Source organism: Tenrec ecaudatus, chromosome X (genome assembly GCF_050624435.1).
Source record: "Tenrec ecaudatus isolate mTenEca1 chromosome X, mTenEca1.hap1, whole genome shotgun sequence".
Taxonomy (NCBI): domain Eukaryota; kingdom Metazoa; phylum Chordata; class Mammalia; order Afrosoricida; family Tenrecidae; genus Tenrec; species Tenrec ecaudatus.
The window spans coordinates 42,365,280-42,380,510 of NC_134548.1; the positions used below are offsets into that span (position 1 = coordinate 42,365,280).

Genomic DNA, 15,231 nt, shown 5'->3' on the forward strand with positions numbered 1-15,231 from the left:
AGTACCTAGGTCTTCATCTGAATATGTGTTGGTAGTCACTGTTGTTTCCATAAAAATCTCTTTTGCCAAATGCTGTTGACACACTGCCCCTTCTTTCACCTTTTCAGAAAGCTCTTCAGATTCAGAGTCATTACTACCATCATTGTCCACATGAGCTGCATCTTTCTCCAGTTTCTCAATTGTATCTTGTTTCTGAAAATTTTTTGAAGCAACCGTCATACTACTATTAGCTGACAAAGATAACTTATCTACTTTAAAAGACTGCCAAAATTATACATGTTTCTAGTTTTACTAGAAACATGTCCAGTGTTACCAGACAGTGTGTTCACTCCCCGCCCCCCTCAATTGGGGCCAATTTCTGCCAAACTAAGCCTGTATTCATCTAATTCTGATTTATTAACATGTATCAAATTCTTACTACCTACCTTATTTTGCCATTCATCACAGTACTGTCAATATTTACTCTTATTTTTTCTTAACCTGGAACAATCTTTAAATATAATAAATTTCCAGACTGAATTCAAAAGACCTTGTCTAAGAAACTTAAGCTTTTCTTGAATTCAGTTTAGTTTTACACCTTTCCTATAAATTTTCATGATCACATTTTGATTTTTTTCATGATCACATAATTGATTCCATGAAATTAAAAAAAGTTAAAGAAAAAAAATCTTCAGTGTAAAGACTTAAGAACTTTTAAAAAAAGGTAAGCTTACTGAAGAAAAATGCTAAAAGAAATCTCTTATGCATAAAATTTTTTTAATTAAAAAATTAAAATCTGATATGGGGTTTCAATTTTTCACTCTCTTCATTTTTATGTACTATATAGATTTTCATGGTAGCAATTTTCATAAATGAAAAAAATTCACAAACTAAAGAAAACTACAAAATTTTTAGTTCAAAAGCAACCACTTTGGCATAAAGCATGGAAATTTGGCTAATACATTAGAAATGTGAAATTAATTTCTTATGGAAGAAAATAAGACAAAATTCAATTTCTGATACAAATTATACATGCTACTAGATTCAAATATCCAATGAATTTGGGTCTCTGAGCAGTAAAACATTTGATCAAATTTTATAAACTGTGATGAGTGACTGGCTTAGGAAGAAGTTTATATATCTATCTATTTATTTATTTATTTTTGCTAAAAAAACTAACTAGGTAATATATACAAGGGGATACCCAAAAAACAAACAAACAAAAACCCTGGAAAAATAGCTCCACTGGGCAGAGCTTTCCTAGTACAGATTTTTCGTGCTAGGAGAATATTGAGTAACTTGCTCTGAGTTAGTGCACCTAGTAGTGTCACTTGAGAAGGTTCTATTTTTTATGCAAGTAGTTTCACTCTAACCTTGATTTTTTGTGATGGCTGATTTAAGAGAACAGTGTGTGGCTGTAAAATTTTGTTCTCTACTCAGGAAAAAATATGCCACAGAAACTGATGTGATGTTGAACACAGCTTACAAGGACAGCTCTATGGGAAAAACTCAAGTGTATGCGTGGCTTTCTCTTTTCAAAAAAAGTGAAATGATGAGTGATGACAAACCTCGTCCTAGACATCCATCAACTTCCTGAACAGACAAAAACGTCTGTCGACAAAATTTGTGCACTTATGCTCAAAGACCGATGACAGACCATTGAAGATGTGGGAAGTTATCTGGACTATCTTGGAGCTCGGTTCAGCAAATTTTAACTGAAACTTTGGGAATGAGTAGGGTCGCTGTGAAATTTGTGCCTCATGATCTGACTGACCAGGAAAAAGATTGTCTAGTGAAACATGCCATGCTTTCAAAGAACAGCTCTGAAGTAACCCAGAATTTTTTCCCAAGGTCATTACTGGTGATGAGACATGGTGCTATTCTTATGACCCCCAAAGCAAACATCAATTAAGCCAGTGGAATATGCCATCTTCACCTCACTCCCCCAAAAGCTCGTCAAGTGAAGTCAAATATCAAGAAAATGCTCATTTGTTTTTTTGATATGAGGGGGATAGTACATTTGGAGTTCGTTTCACAAGGTCCGATTCTTAATCAAGCTTTCTATTTAGAGGTTCTGAAAAGATTGCATAACAGTGTGCAACAAAAAAGGCCTGAATTGTGGCAGACAGCGGACTGGTTTTGCCACCATGACAATGCACCTGCTCATGCAGCCATCTCAGTGCCTCACTATGTGGCACAAAAAGCGCATGCCTCTCTTGCCCCAAGCACCTTATTCACCTGACCTTGCTCAGAGCAGTTCTTTTTGTTCCTGAGAATGCAGAGGGACATGAAAGGACAGCAACGGGACAAGTAAAAGAGGTGAAGCAAAAAACAAACAAACAAAAAAAACAGGGAGGTGCTGTCAGACATCCAAACAGATGAGTTGGGAAAATGTTTCCAAGAATGGAATCACAGATTTGACAAATGTATTAAATGTAATGGAGAGTACTTTGAAGATGATAAGGTTGTTTTGTAAAAAGAAAATTTAAATACATAGTTTTGGGGGAAAAATCTGTATTTTTGGGTACCCCCTTGTATATGTGTTTTGCTATTTACTAAACTAGGCCTGAGGGGGCCTCTAGTTAAAAGTATTACATGAAATATAAGAGTTTAAAAATAAATGTTTTCTTTTGAACAACAGTTTTCTGTTTCTTTTAGGACCTGTTCTTCAAAAAGTTACAATTCTTCCAAGAGCCTTCAGAAAGGCAGGCCCAATTGCCTTCCGTTATGATTTCTCAGTGTATGACTTGTCTTTCTTTCTCTAGCACAATAAAAGCAGCATGAAAGAAGCAGAGGCCCTAGTCTAAAAGATAGCAGACAGAAAACATGGAAACATGTCTTCTTGGAAATATTGTCAGTCAGTCACTCAGTACCAAGGGGTGCTGTTATTCACTTATGTCTCTTATGAACATAATAGAAATAAAATTCTCATTTTCTCTACATTTTTCTGCTTTAGCAAGGTTTGGTATTTCTGCGGCTTTGAATTTAAGAATTTTCAACTGAACAATGTGGCAAAGGCACGAGGGAAAAAAATGAAATGTTTTCTATGAGTTTCTTCCTTCAATGTGCTTTTCTCTGATTCCTTTGCCTAATCCTCTAGCCCCTCATCATTTCACCTCACTAGTCCCTAACGTCAAGGAAAGGCTCGGGATCTCATGGTAGGCACTTAGCTCTCCAGGGTTGTAAACACCACAGACTGTGCTTTCCTCTGGCTTTCCACTCATCATTCACGCAGGGTCTCTGTTTCTCGGCACCCAGGAGCCACCTCAGGTCAATTTCCTTCCTATGTATTTTAATCTTGTTTTTGTGTTCTAGATAAATTAAAGCCTAATCCACAAACATTGGAAAGGCAAATAGAAAGTCCTTTTACATAAATCACAAAAGTTTTGAGAAGGAAATACATTAGGATCATTCAGTAAAGTCAGGGGAGAAACTCACCAAAGTCAGAACACCACTCTGATAACCAGTAACCTCTGCCTCTCCCTAAGAATTGCAATCCTAGTCAACTGCCTTGAAGGCAAGGAAATATGACTTTTATAACTTAAAGTGCATGACCTTAAAGATCAAATGTCAGCAATGAAATACTCTTATTCTTGTCACATCACAGAAAAAAACACACCAACAGAATAAGTCAACATGGACCCTATCTCCATTACTTTGCTTTGTCTTTGAGATTCTACAGTGAATGCTTACCTTGCATATCTTCCTCCATAAATCTTCCAAGAAAAATAGAAAGAAGTTAAATTGTTCTTACCCACCATTATAATGCTAATAGCTCTTCATATTATACCTTTTGTTTCTGAACTGGTGATAATTTCAAAGATTGGTCACCGGTATCCAGAGTCATCACATGGGTCTGAAACAAACAAACAAAAACTATGTCTTAAAGAGAAGAGAGTCTTTATGAAAGAATATGTATACCTATATCTCACTGCCATAGAATTGATTCTGAACCATGACACTACCATATAGGACAGAGTAGAACTGCGCCTATGGGTTTCCAAGACTGTCTCTTTTAAAAAATGTTGAAGAATAGTTGACATAGGAGCCCTGTGGGGTAGTGGGTTATGCGTTGGGCTGTTAAACACAAGAATAGTTGACACTTATATTTTTCTGAACAATTTGACTGGCATATAATTCACATATCATACAATTCAATAGTCAATCATATTAAAAAAGAGTTGTTCAGCTATCTCCACTGTCAATTTTAGAACACTTTCCTCTTCCTTGCACTCACTGTTATTGGTTCATTTCTTCCCAACCTCTCTTTTCATACCCCCAGGAAACCCTCAATGAAGTTACAGTCTCTAGAGATTAACCCATCATGTAAAAAAATACAGAACCCCCACGGCTTTCTGGATGCCAACAAGGCTATTCACCTCTCTGGTCTATGGTGAGAAGGGAGTCACCAGAGGCTTCATCCATATGTGGACTGTACCTCTTTACAGGAGTCGAAAACCTCATACTTATTCTGAAGAATGGCTAGTGGTATAGAATTACTGACCTAGAGGTTAGCAACCCAGTACAGAGTTTCCATATATAATTAAATATTTATATATCTAAAGGTATAATTATAGGGATACACACCAGTTCAGATAATAATATAATCAACGCTTACCATAATAATAAGGGAAGTAAAATGAATTTTGTTGTAGATAAACTATGCCTCAATAAATTTAGCTTATAAAATAAACAAAATGAAAGCAAACCAAAGAGTTTTTAGGCCTATAAAAGTATGGGGAGGTGTCATCGGGACCGGACAACGGACATCAAAAGATTCACAACAAACAACAACAACAAACACATGTTGGTGAGAATGAGGGGAGTTGGAGCGGAGACCCAAAGCCCATCTGTAGACAATGGAACATCCGCCCACAGAGGGGTCCCGGAGGGGGGGGTGAGTCAATCAGGGTGCAGGAGAACAATGTACCTCTGATCCCTTGAGGCCTCCTCACCCCCCACTATTATGATCTGGATTGAACAGGAGAATGTACCTAGATACAGGCAAGAGATAAAGCTCACGGCACACGGAACCCAGGAACAGGAATGGGAATAGCGATACCAAAAGAGTAGGGGGAAGGGGGAGAGAGGTAGGGAGAAAGGGGGTACCAATTGCAATGAATGGCACAAAACCACCACACACCCATCGAGGGGGAAGAACGAGAGAAACCAGAGGGGAAGGGGGACAGCAGTTGGTGTGAGATATGAAAACAATAACAATCTATAATCTATCAAGGGACCAAGAGGGTGGGGTGGGGGAGAAGAGGAGCTGATCCCAAGGGCTCAATAGAAAGTAAATGTCTAGAAAAGAATGAGGGTTGATGTATGGATTGCAACAAGAGTTGTAAGAGCCCCCAATAAAATGATGTAAAAAATACAACAACATTTGGTCTTGGAAACCCACAAGGGGGTCACTGTGAGTCAGCATTGACTCAATGGCAGTGAGCTGGTGGCTTTTGATCCTTGTTTTGATTTTTAGAATAATGCTTTCAATATTTTACCCTTACAGATAAAGTTTATTAAAACTGATTTTAAGAAATCCTTTAAAAGATTGAAGAATTTCCCTTATGTGTCTACTTTTCTAATTTAAAAAATCATAAATGGACGTTTACTTTTATTAAATCTTCTATAAGTATCCATAGAGATCATTGTATTTGTTTCTTCTTTAATCTCTTGATATGATGAATTGCATTACCTCATTCTCTAATATTAAACCAACCTTGCATTTCTGGAATAAATTCAATTTAGTCCTAAAAAAATAGTATGGGGAGTATACCCACACACCATGGACTAAATGTCAAGCTCATGTTTATAGAAATCAGTACCATGTTTAAGATATCACTGGTTTCTCCAAGGTTTTCTCCAAGGTTTTCTGAATCTGCTCCCGCCACAATTTTTGTCTCTTCTCCTTTGGTCATATTATCTTGAGAATAATCTACGAAAGTATAAAAGAAAACTAAATTTAAATGGAAAAGTGAAAAGTAACTGAACAGAAATTGTTGCATAACTTAAAGCACAGGGATAATTTTACCAAAGGTCCTTTAACCTCATATGTCAAGAGAATTAAACGCAAGCTTTTTATAGTTAAGATTTCAAAATTTTTGGAAAGTTTAAAAACTTTCACACCAAAGGGAAAAGGGGGCATTTTGCACAGAACACACTGAGTTTATGCTAATGGTAGAATAATTTAGAAAAGGATAAGGATAAAGACTGCATAATAAGAAGCATTTAATCAATGACACTAAATTGGACATGAGAAAATTGTCAAATTGGTAAAGCTTTGGTTGTACATAATTTCACAAGTTAAAAAGTAAACAAACTGACACAAAATAGAGATAAGTTTCTTCATCCACATAAAAACAGTGAAACTATTCCCTTGGTTCTTCATCAGCAAGTGCGTCAAGTCCTCCTCACTTTCAGCAAACAAGGTTGTCATCTGCATATGACTGTTGCAATATTATATTGGATATTATAATATATGACATAATATATAATTTATATATGATAACATTGTTAATAAGCCTTCCTCCAATCCTAATGCCACATTCTTCTTCATATTATCCAGTTTCTCTGATGATTTGCTCAGCATACAGATTGAACAAATGTGGTCAGAGAATACAACCCTGATGCACACCTTTGATTTTAACCCATGCAGTACGCCCTTGTTCTGTTCACACAATTGCCTCTTGATCCGTGTCTAAGTTCTGCATGAGAATAATGAGGTGCTCTATAATTCCTATTCTTCTCAAGGTTATCCATAGTTTGTTATTATCCACATAGTTGAATACCTTTGCAAATTCAATAAAACACAAGTAAATATCTTTCTGGTATTCTCTGCTTTTAGCCAAGATACATCTGACATCAGCAATGATATCCCTTGTTCCACATCCTCTTCTCAATCCAGCCTAAAACTTTGGCAGCTCCCTGTGAGTGGACTGCTGTAATCATTGTTGGATAATCTTCAGAAAAAAATTACTGGCATGTCATATAAGTGATAATGTCCTATAGTGTGAGTATTTTGTTGGGTCACCTTTCTATAGAATGGGCACAAATATGGATCTCTTCTAGTCAGTTGGCCAAGTAGCTGTCTTCCAATTGTGCTGGCACACACGAGTAAGTGCTTTCAGTGCTTCATCAGCTTGTTGAAACATTTCAATTTGTATTCCTTCCATCAATTCCTGGAGTCTTGTTTTTGGGTAATGCTTTCAGTGCAGCTTGAACTTCTTTCTGCACCATTGGCTCTTGCTCATAATATGCTACCATCTGAAATACTGGAATGTCCACTAATTAGTTTTGACACAGGGATTGCGTCTTCTTTCCATCTTTTCTTGATGCTTCTTGTGACATTCAATATTTTCCCCATATAATCTTTCAGGATTGCAACTCAAGGCTTGAATTTTTCTTGAATTCTTCTGGTTTGAGATATGCTGAGTATGTTCTTCCCTTTTCCTTATCTGATTCTAGATCTTTGCACATTTCATTATAATATTTGTCTTTTTCTTCGCAAGATGCCCCTTGAAATGTTCTATTCAGCTCTATGACTTCATCAATTGACTTAATCATTGATGAATATCAAATATTGTAGCCTTCAATATGGATTACAATTCAATGTACAGAAGATCAAAATCCTCACAACTTGACCAATAGGAACAATGGAGAAAAGGTTGAAGTTGTCAAGGACTTTGTCTTGCTTGGATCTACCATCACTACTCATGGAACCAGAACTCAAGAGATCAAAAGACAAGTCGCATGAGATAAATCTGCTGCACAAAACATCTTTACAGTATTGAAGTTCAAGGCTATTACTTCAAGGACGAAGGTTCACCTGATCCAATCCATGGTATTTTACATAGCCTCATATGCATGTGAAAGTTGGATATTGAGAAAGGAACATGGCAAAAGAGTAGATGTGTGTGAATTGTGCTGTTGGAGAACACTGAAAGTAACATGGACTGCTGAAAGGACAAACTGATCTGTCTTGCAAGAAGTACAGCCAGAGTGCTCCCTAGAGGCAAGGAAGACAAGACTTCATCTAACATCTTTTGGACAAATTGTCAAGAGAGAACAGACTCCGGAGAAGGACATCATGCATTGTGAAGTAACCAGACAGCACAAAAGAGGAAGGCCCTCAAGGAGACTGGCTGGCACTGCGACTGCCACATGGGATCAGGCATCTTTGTCCTGCTGTGAATACAGTCATTATGGGTCAGAACCAAATCGATGTTACCTAACAAGGACAACAATCCTTGGGAATTAATACACCCCAGCAATCAAACACTGTGGTAGCCAGCCTCCAAGATGGACCCTATGTCCTACATCCTCCTTGTATGCATTGCCTTCTAAATTTTATCACATTGGTTTGTACGGACAACAGAATAGAACAGAAATGATTGGCATGCCATTATAGCATCTTCTTGGTCACTCTAATTCTCACTGCCTTTCTTTGATTACTCATTCGAAGGGATGCCATGTCATGAGCATCCCTATGGAGAAGCCCAGGAGGCGAGGAAGTGACATCCTGCCTAAGGCCATGTGTGAGCTTAGAAGTAAATCCTACAGCCCCAGTCAAGTTTTCAGATGACTGTGACCTGATCTGACCGTGTAACTGCAACCCCATTTCAATCCCTAAAATAAAATCACTAAGTTAATTTATTCCTGAGACTGTATGAGATGTTGATCCTTGTTTTAACCTAGTCGAGTTTTTAGGGTAATCTGTTATGTAGCAACAGATGGTATAAGTACTTTCATGGAAAACTGCAAGGTTATCATAAAGTCGCTAACTCAAAATTACAATGTTTTGGTGGTCAAGTGGGTTATACATTGGGCTGCTAACCACAAAATCAGCAGTTCCAATCCACTAGCCACTCTATGGGAGAAAGATGAGGCTTTGTACTCCTGTAAAGATGTATACAGTCTCTGTGCTGGACAGTGTAAGATATGACAAAATAATAATTTATAAATTATCAAGGGTTCATGAGGAAGTGGGGAGCAGGGAGGGTGGGGGGAAAATGAGGAGCTGATGCCAGGGACTTAAGTGGAGAGCAAATGTTTGGAGAATGATGAGGGCAACGAATGTACAAATGTGCTTTACACAATTGATGTACATACGGATTGTGATGAGTTGTATGAGCCCCTAAAAAATGATTTTTTAAAAAAGAAACCCACAGGGGCAGCTCTACTCTGCCTTATAGGCCACGATGAGTCAGAGTTGGCTCCCTAATAGTGAGTGTGATGCTGTCTTGCACTCTCCTTCATAACTGTGTCCTCATGCAGCATTGCTGTGCGTCAGAGTCAAATCTGTAGTGAGCTTTGTTTTGTGTTCATGCCTTCGTTAACTAACTACCCATATATGAGGATAGTTTACTGAAGAATTCTCTAAAAAATTCAAGTCCACAGCAAACTCTTCCATTCAACTGAAAAAAAGTAGATCATCATTTTGTGTTTATTCCATCTGAGATACCGTCCACCTAAGGAATGGCGGACTCCTAAGGAACTTATCCAGTATAGAAGGGAATGTAGAAATGAGGTAGGATAATGAGAAATCACATCCGAATATTGCAAACCAGAAAAAAATTCACTGAGGAGGTTTGGGGAAGAATGAAAAAAAATTCTGAGAAGTTGTGATAGAAGTAGAAGCAGAAAAGAATGAAATGAAGCCCATCCCTTGCAGAAAGAACCCTGGTGGTATAGTTGCGTTCTACTCTGTCCTATAGGGTTGATATGAGTTGAAACTGAAATGATGGCAGTGAGTTTGGTTTTGTTTATTCCTAACGGAAGCAACAAAACAGTAGTCTGAGCAAAGGAGTAGAAAAACGACACAGATGAAAAGAAGCTGTTACTGACAGTTTACCATGTGCCAGGAATATTTTATTTTCTATATGTTGGTTAACCTCATGGTTAAAACAAAAAAACAAAGGTTCAATATTATATCCTCATTTTGCAACTAAAGAAACTAAGGTTGCTGGCATAGAAGAGCCCTGGTGGTATAGTGGTTACATGTTGAGCTGCTTAATGGGAAGGTCGGCAGTTCAAAACCACCAGTGGCTCCATGGGAGAAAGACAGGCTTTCTACTCCTCTAAAAAATTACACTCTCAGAAATTCACAGGGACAGTTAGTTCTACCTTGTCTTATAGGTTCACTATGAGTCAGCATCGATGCTCCATGGCCTTGACTTTGGAGGTGTGGGGAATGGCTCAAGTTTCAAAATCAGCTCTAACTCCAGCAATAATTTGGATTTTATGGGCCATATGGTCTCTATTCTAACTGACTAAACTGTGCTGTGAAAGCAGTCACTAGTCATTGACGACACATTCAGAATGCGTGAGCTGGAGGCCTAATAAAGCTTTTTTAGGAAAACAAGTTACTGGCCACAGTTTGCAGATTCCTAGGGGAAATTAAGGTTTTAGGAAAAACACTATTGAGACATGAATCTAGAAAAGCAGGGGTTACATGGAAACATATATTCTTATTTTCATACATTTTAGGGATCCTCTGAAAACAATGCATTAGATGGCAACAAAACTGCACCTGAGAAAGATGAACGTGGACAGTGGTTGCAAAACAGATTGAAGAGGGCCAAAAATGACATTTAGAAACTAGAATGAGATCGGTGCCCTTGCCTCATACTTGAGTAAGAAAACAGACCTAAGGTGTCTCGCAGATTTCTCAAGCTCGATTCTTTATTTTCATCCTCAAGCTTGTCAACCATTCTTTTCCCTAGAAATTATCTGTTGCTTTTCCTTTCACCGCATATCTTGGTACAATCCATTAACACGACTATCAATCTAGTTGGTTTTATGTCTAAAATACACCTCAAATATGCCCCTTTCTCACTGTCTACTCTAAAGGGTATGGTTAAGATATCGTCTCTTGGAAAAGGCTCCTAAGAATTCTTACTCTATGGCACTCTGGTCTCCCTCCATTCCACACAGTGACAGAAACGACCACCTTAAGATGTATTAAGATAATGACTGTGTATTGAAACATATCACTCCCCTGTTAAAACTCTGTAATGCTTTCTATTATACTTAAGGAAAACATTTGAACCAAACAGGTTTCTCATGGCCAATAAGACCAAGAACAATCTTTCCCTCTGTCTTTTTTCAGTATAATTGGGTCTGGTTGTTTTCTTGCTCTTTAAACTTCGCTGGCTTCTTTTACTTATGAACTGCCTTCAAATTTTTCCCCATATTATTTTCTTTGCCTGGAATGCATATACTCATTCTATGGCCATCATTTTGCTATCTGACTTCCAATCTTTGTATGCATCTTTGTTCTCCTTAGCTTTAACTTCAAGGCCACCTTCTCAGCAAGCTCTTCTGTGAATCTCCCCCCACCCCTTTGCTTCATAGCATTTACTGCAACTTTACATGGTCTTCTTCTTTGTTTGGGGGCTCCCCAACTCTACTACAAGCAGGGATCATAACTCTTAGGGGTATTGTTGATCTGAATATTTTATATGGTGTTTGGAACACATTGGGTACTCAGAAGTAGAATTATCTGTACTTGACTTACAGAGACGGCACCAGGAAAAGCTACCCACCAACAAAGAACCATGCCAAGTGCGGTGGGGTCAACTTCTTAGAAAACTTAATAGAGCAGTGGTTTTCAACTTTCCTAATGCCGTGACCCTTTAATACAGTTCCTCATGTTGTGGTGACCCCCAACCATAAAATGATTTTCATTGCTACTTCATAACTGTAATTTTGCTACTGTTATGAATCAGACGACCCCTGTGAAAGGGTCATTTGACCCCTGTGAAAGGGTCGTTTGACCCCCAAAGGGGCCACAACCCACAGGTTGAGAACTGCTGTATTATAGACTTATTATAGCCCAGCCTATCCCTGAAATATACTGCCTGCTTGACAATCATGAATGATGTTATTTCTTGCTCAAAATACATCATTTTTAGGTGGCATACCTAAGACATGAATGTCTCTAAACCCAATTATTTAGAATAGGTTTACAAATAGTTAAAGATTAAAATTTAAACATGTATCTCTAACAGTCAGTATCAAGTAATCAGCAAGATAAAAAAATGAAAATAATTATATTTCTTAAGGGCTTTCTGGAGGTGGCAAGCTTAGTGCTAAGCATTTTATACCCCTGATGTCATTGAACTCTCACATTCTCTCTTTGAAGTAGGTATCAATCCCATTTTAAAGATGAAGAAACTAAGGAAGAGCAAGATAATATTAACATTCCCAAAGGCTGTCACATAGCTAATAAATGTCATAGCTGGCATCTGATCCCAAATACATATGAACTCCACACCTCATGCTCATTACACACAGGGCCAGAAGACCTGAATTCAAATTCTCTCCAAGTGGTTTGTAAGCTGAGTGATCTTGGGCGAGTCACTATGCATGAAGGGGCTTTTAAAATTTTATTAAAAATGTCATTATCTTTCATTTCCATTTTTCATGTACTTTTGGAATTCCCCTCTTTGTTTACCTCATACATTGTTTTAGAAAGATGTGCCGGGTACGCAGAGCCAGTGACAACACCTTGCTAGGGGAATACTGGATTTGAGTTGAAGAAAGAGGTGGCAATTTAATTAGAGAGAACATCTTAAGATACATGCGATACCGCCTACATTCACTCCCGATTCATAGTTAGCCCAACGCACACCATGATTGCCTCGTTTCTCCCTTCAGCCTCTGTCTAATTTCTTAATTTGTTGCATTGCTCAGAGGCAAATGTGAGACTTCCTGAAAGAGACTCCAAATAACTTTGAGGGTTTTCTCATAGTTGCCTGGCTGCTATCGCCCATAAAGCTAATTCCTTCTACCTGGTTCGTTAACAGACACACCCTGGGACTAAGACTTAAAAAGAACCCTATTGCTCCGTCTGCTTGTTCCTGGTCAACCACCATTCGTTTCCTGTGATCAACAAGAAACTTGAGTTAATGTGAAACATCTCTACATGACTCCAGCAACGAGTAAATTCCAAAATATAAAGATATAACCTTTATGTACAGATGGCAGTCCATCAGGAGAGCCCGTGTCGCTGTTGGTTCTCTCCACTGGGGTCATCTCCTAACACAGTCTTCTCTCCTTTTCCCTTTATCCTACGAGTTAGTGAACTGACAGTGCTGCGTGGCCCAGACCCGTTCATGGTGGTAACAATAACAACAGGAATCAAAAGCACAATTTCCCTGAGAGCTGAAAGTGTATGGGGTGTTACCTTGTTCTATTGATCTCATGGATCCACTCTCTTCCGCGGTGGGTTCCTCGAGCAGATCACTTGTGGACAAACCATCAGGGACTGAAGGTTCAGGAAGGGGGTCAGGTGATTCCTGAGTTTTTTCTAGTGGAGGTAGTATGTGCATCATTGCTCCAGCAGTGTCTGGGGACTTTTCCTTTAAAGTCAACAGATGAAAGAAGTTATTAAATGAGTGTATATCTTGAACAGTGACATAAAAGACCCTGCAGCTGGCAAATACAATTCAGAGAAAGTCTGCAGAGTCTGCCAGTGTTTCACAGTACTCGCGTTTAATAATCTCCAAAAGGTTCTGTTCTTTTTTCTCATCATGGTTTTTAAAAGGCCATTCCCTCTCACGCACCCACCCACCCATGACAGTAAAGTGTATATGCTTTCTCTGCCTTGCTAAGCAACAAGAATTATTCACTAAATATCAACAAACAACAGTGGCAAAATCATACTGGTATGGACGTTTCCCAATCTTGCCATATATGAGGGGGCTTCAAACAATTCCTGGAAAAATGGAATGAGAAGATAATGGAAATTCCCCACATTGTTTTGAAGCCCCCTTGTATACCTTTTTGTAATGAAAAACCAAGAAGGAATACACGTTAGAATGTAAATGTTTGTGATGTCTCCTTTAACAATGGTTTCTATTGTTTAATGTTAAAATTCAATTTTGAGAGAGACTAATCGATCAGGCACACTGAAGCCCCTACTTCATTGTTGCATGGCTCATCATGGATCGCGCATGCGCTTCTACTACTCCTGAGGGGACCAGAACACAAAACGCATCGGTAAGGTCCAGAATCTCAGCACTCCCTTAGTCTGAAGTGATGAGCTAGGCATATGGACTGCTCCTGTGGACAACACCACTGCCGAGCAGCATACTAAAGGCACGTTTGAACTTTCTGATTTGTGGGTTTGGCAACTGGACTATGAATTCACTTGATTGGTTTGTGAGTTCTCAATTCTAGGCTTTTTTTTTTTTTTAGTAATTCTAACTGAAAGAACACATCTGTGACTTAAAAGGAAGATGGATTTTTTTGGACCTGGCTTCTCTGCAGTGGTAGATTATACTCTTAGATAGAATAGGCTATGACAGTACCCTCTCTCTTCTCCTAATACGGGCCGATAGTGTTCTCTGCAGTGCACTTTCTCGGGCTGATTCACACGTGGGCAGAGATGACACTGGAAGTAAGCAAGGTTCATTGAGTTCATTGGTGTCCATTGCTTTAGGAAGTTGTGGAATCGCGACAACTAGCATGTGACATCCACCACAGGCAACCTGTAGCACAAATCCATGGGAAAAGTAATCATCAGCCTCCAATACAAATGGGTGTTTGACAGCTTTCAGTTATAAAACACATACTGTTCACTGACTTCTACTTCACAATACTTTCTTCTTTCTCTCCAAAAATATGTTCACACACACACACAGTACAACTTGAGAAAACTGGAACCTGCTTAAGGCAGAGACTTGCCCAAGAAGGAAAATTCAAATATTTCTCATACCGCTCAAAGACAGAAAACATGTGTCTCATGGGAAAAACAAGCCAGCCTCTGTGTGTCTATATATGCTAACATGAAAAACACTAGTGTGCTTTCATTAAACACTGTTTTGAAAAGTTAAAACATAATTAACCCACTATTCTATTTTCTTTTTGAAATCCAAATGAAGTCTTCTTAGAGCACAGTCTCACTAAAATTTTTAAAACTATTTTGCACATTTAATGTCTTTTATCTTAATTGTTTTAGGAAAAATATACTCAAACTGGGAAAGAGCCCTGGTAGCATTGTGGGTTAGGTGTTGGGCTGCTAACCATGAAGTTACGAGTTCAAACCCAGCAGCCCTGCTGCAGGAAAAAGGCAAGGCTGTCTGCGCCTGTAAACGATTCAGTCCTAGACCCTCTACATCGGGTGGCTAGGAGCTGGCAGGGGATTTTGTTCGGCTTAGCTATACAACTGGGAGCAACATTTTAAAAAAATTGTCTCTAAGTCTTTTTCTTCACATAAAAATATTCAATGTGTAATGCTTAAAAACCATA

The 15,231-nt window shown here is 38.5% G+C and overlaps 1 protein-coding gene across 2 annotated transcripts in view; it reads right to left on the reverse strand.

Moving 5' to 3' along the window:
- The window catches only part of RPGR (retinitis pigmentosa GTPase regulator), a 63,989-nt gene that overhangs the window by 26,817 nt on the left and 21,941 nt on the right, over positions 1-15,231 (reverse strand). For both annotated transcript variants that reach the window (XM_075538990.1, XM_075538989.1), the window contains exons 10-13: positions 14,292-14,471; positions 13,166-13,340; positions 5,805-5,914; positions 3,770-3,835 (exon numbers count right to left, since the gene is read on the reverse strand). In XM_075538990.1, the coding sequence (XP_075395105.1) occupies positions 3,770-3,835; positions 5,805-5,914; positions 13,166-13,340; positions 14,292-14,471 (531 nt within the window). The remainder of the gene's footprint in view (positions 1-3,769; positions 3,836-5,804; positions 5,915-13,165; positions 13,341-14,291; positions 14,472-15,231) is intronic.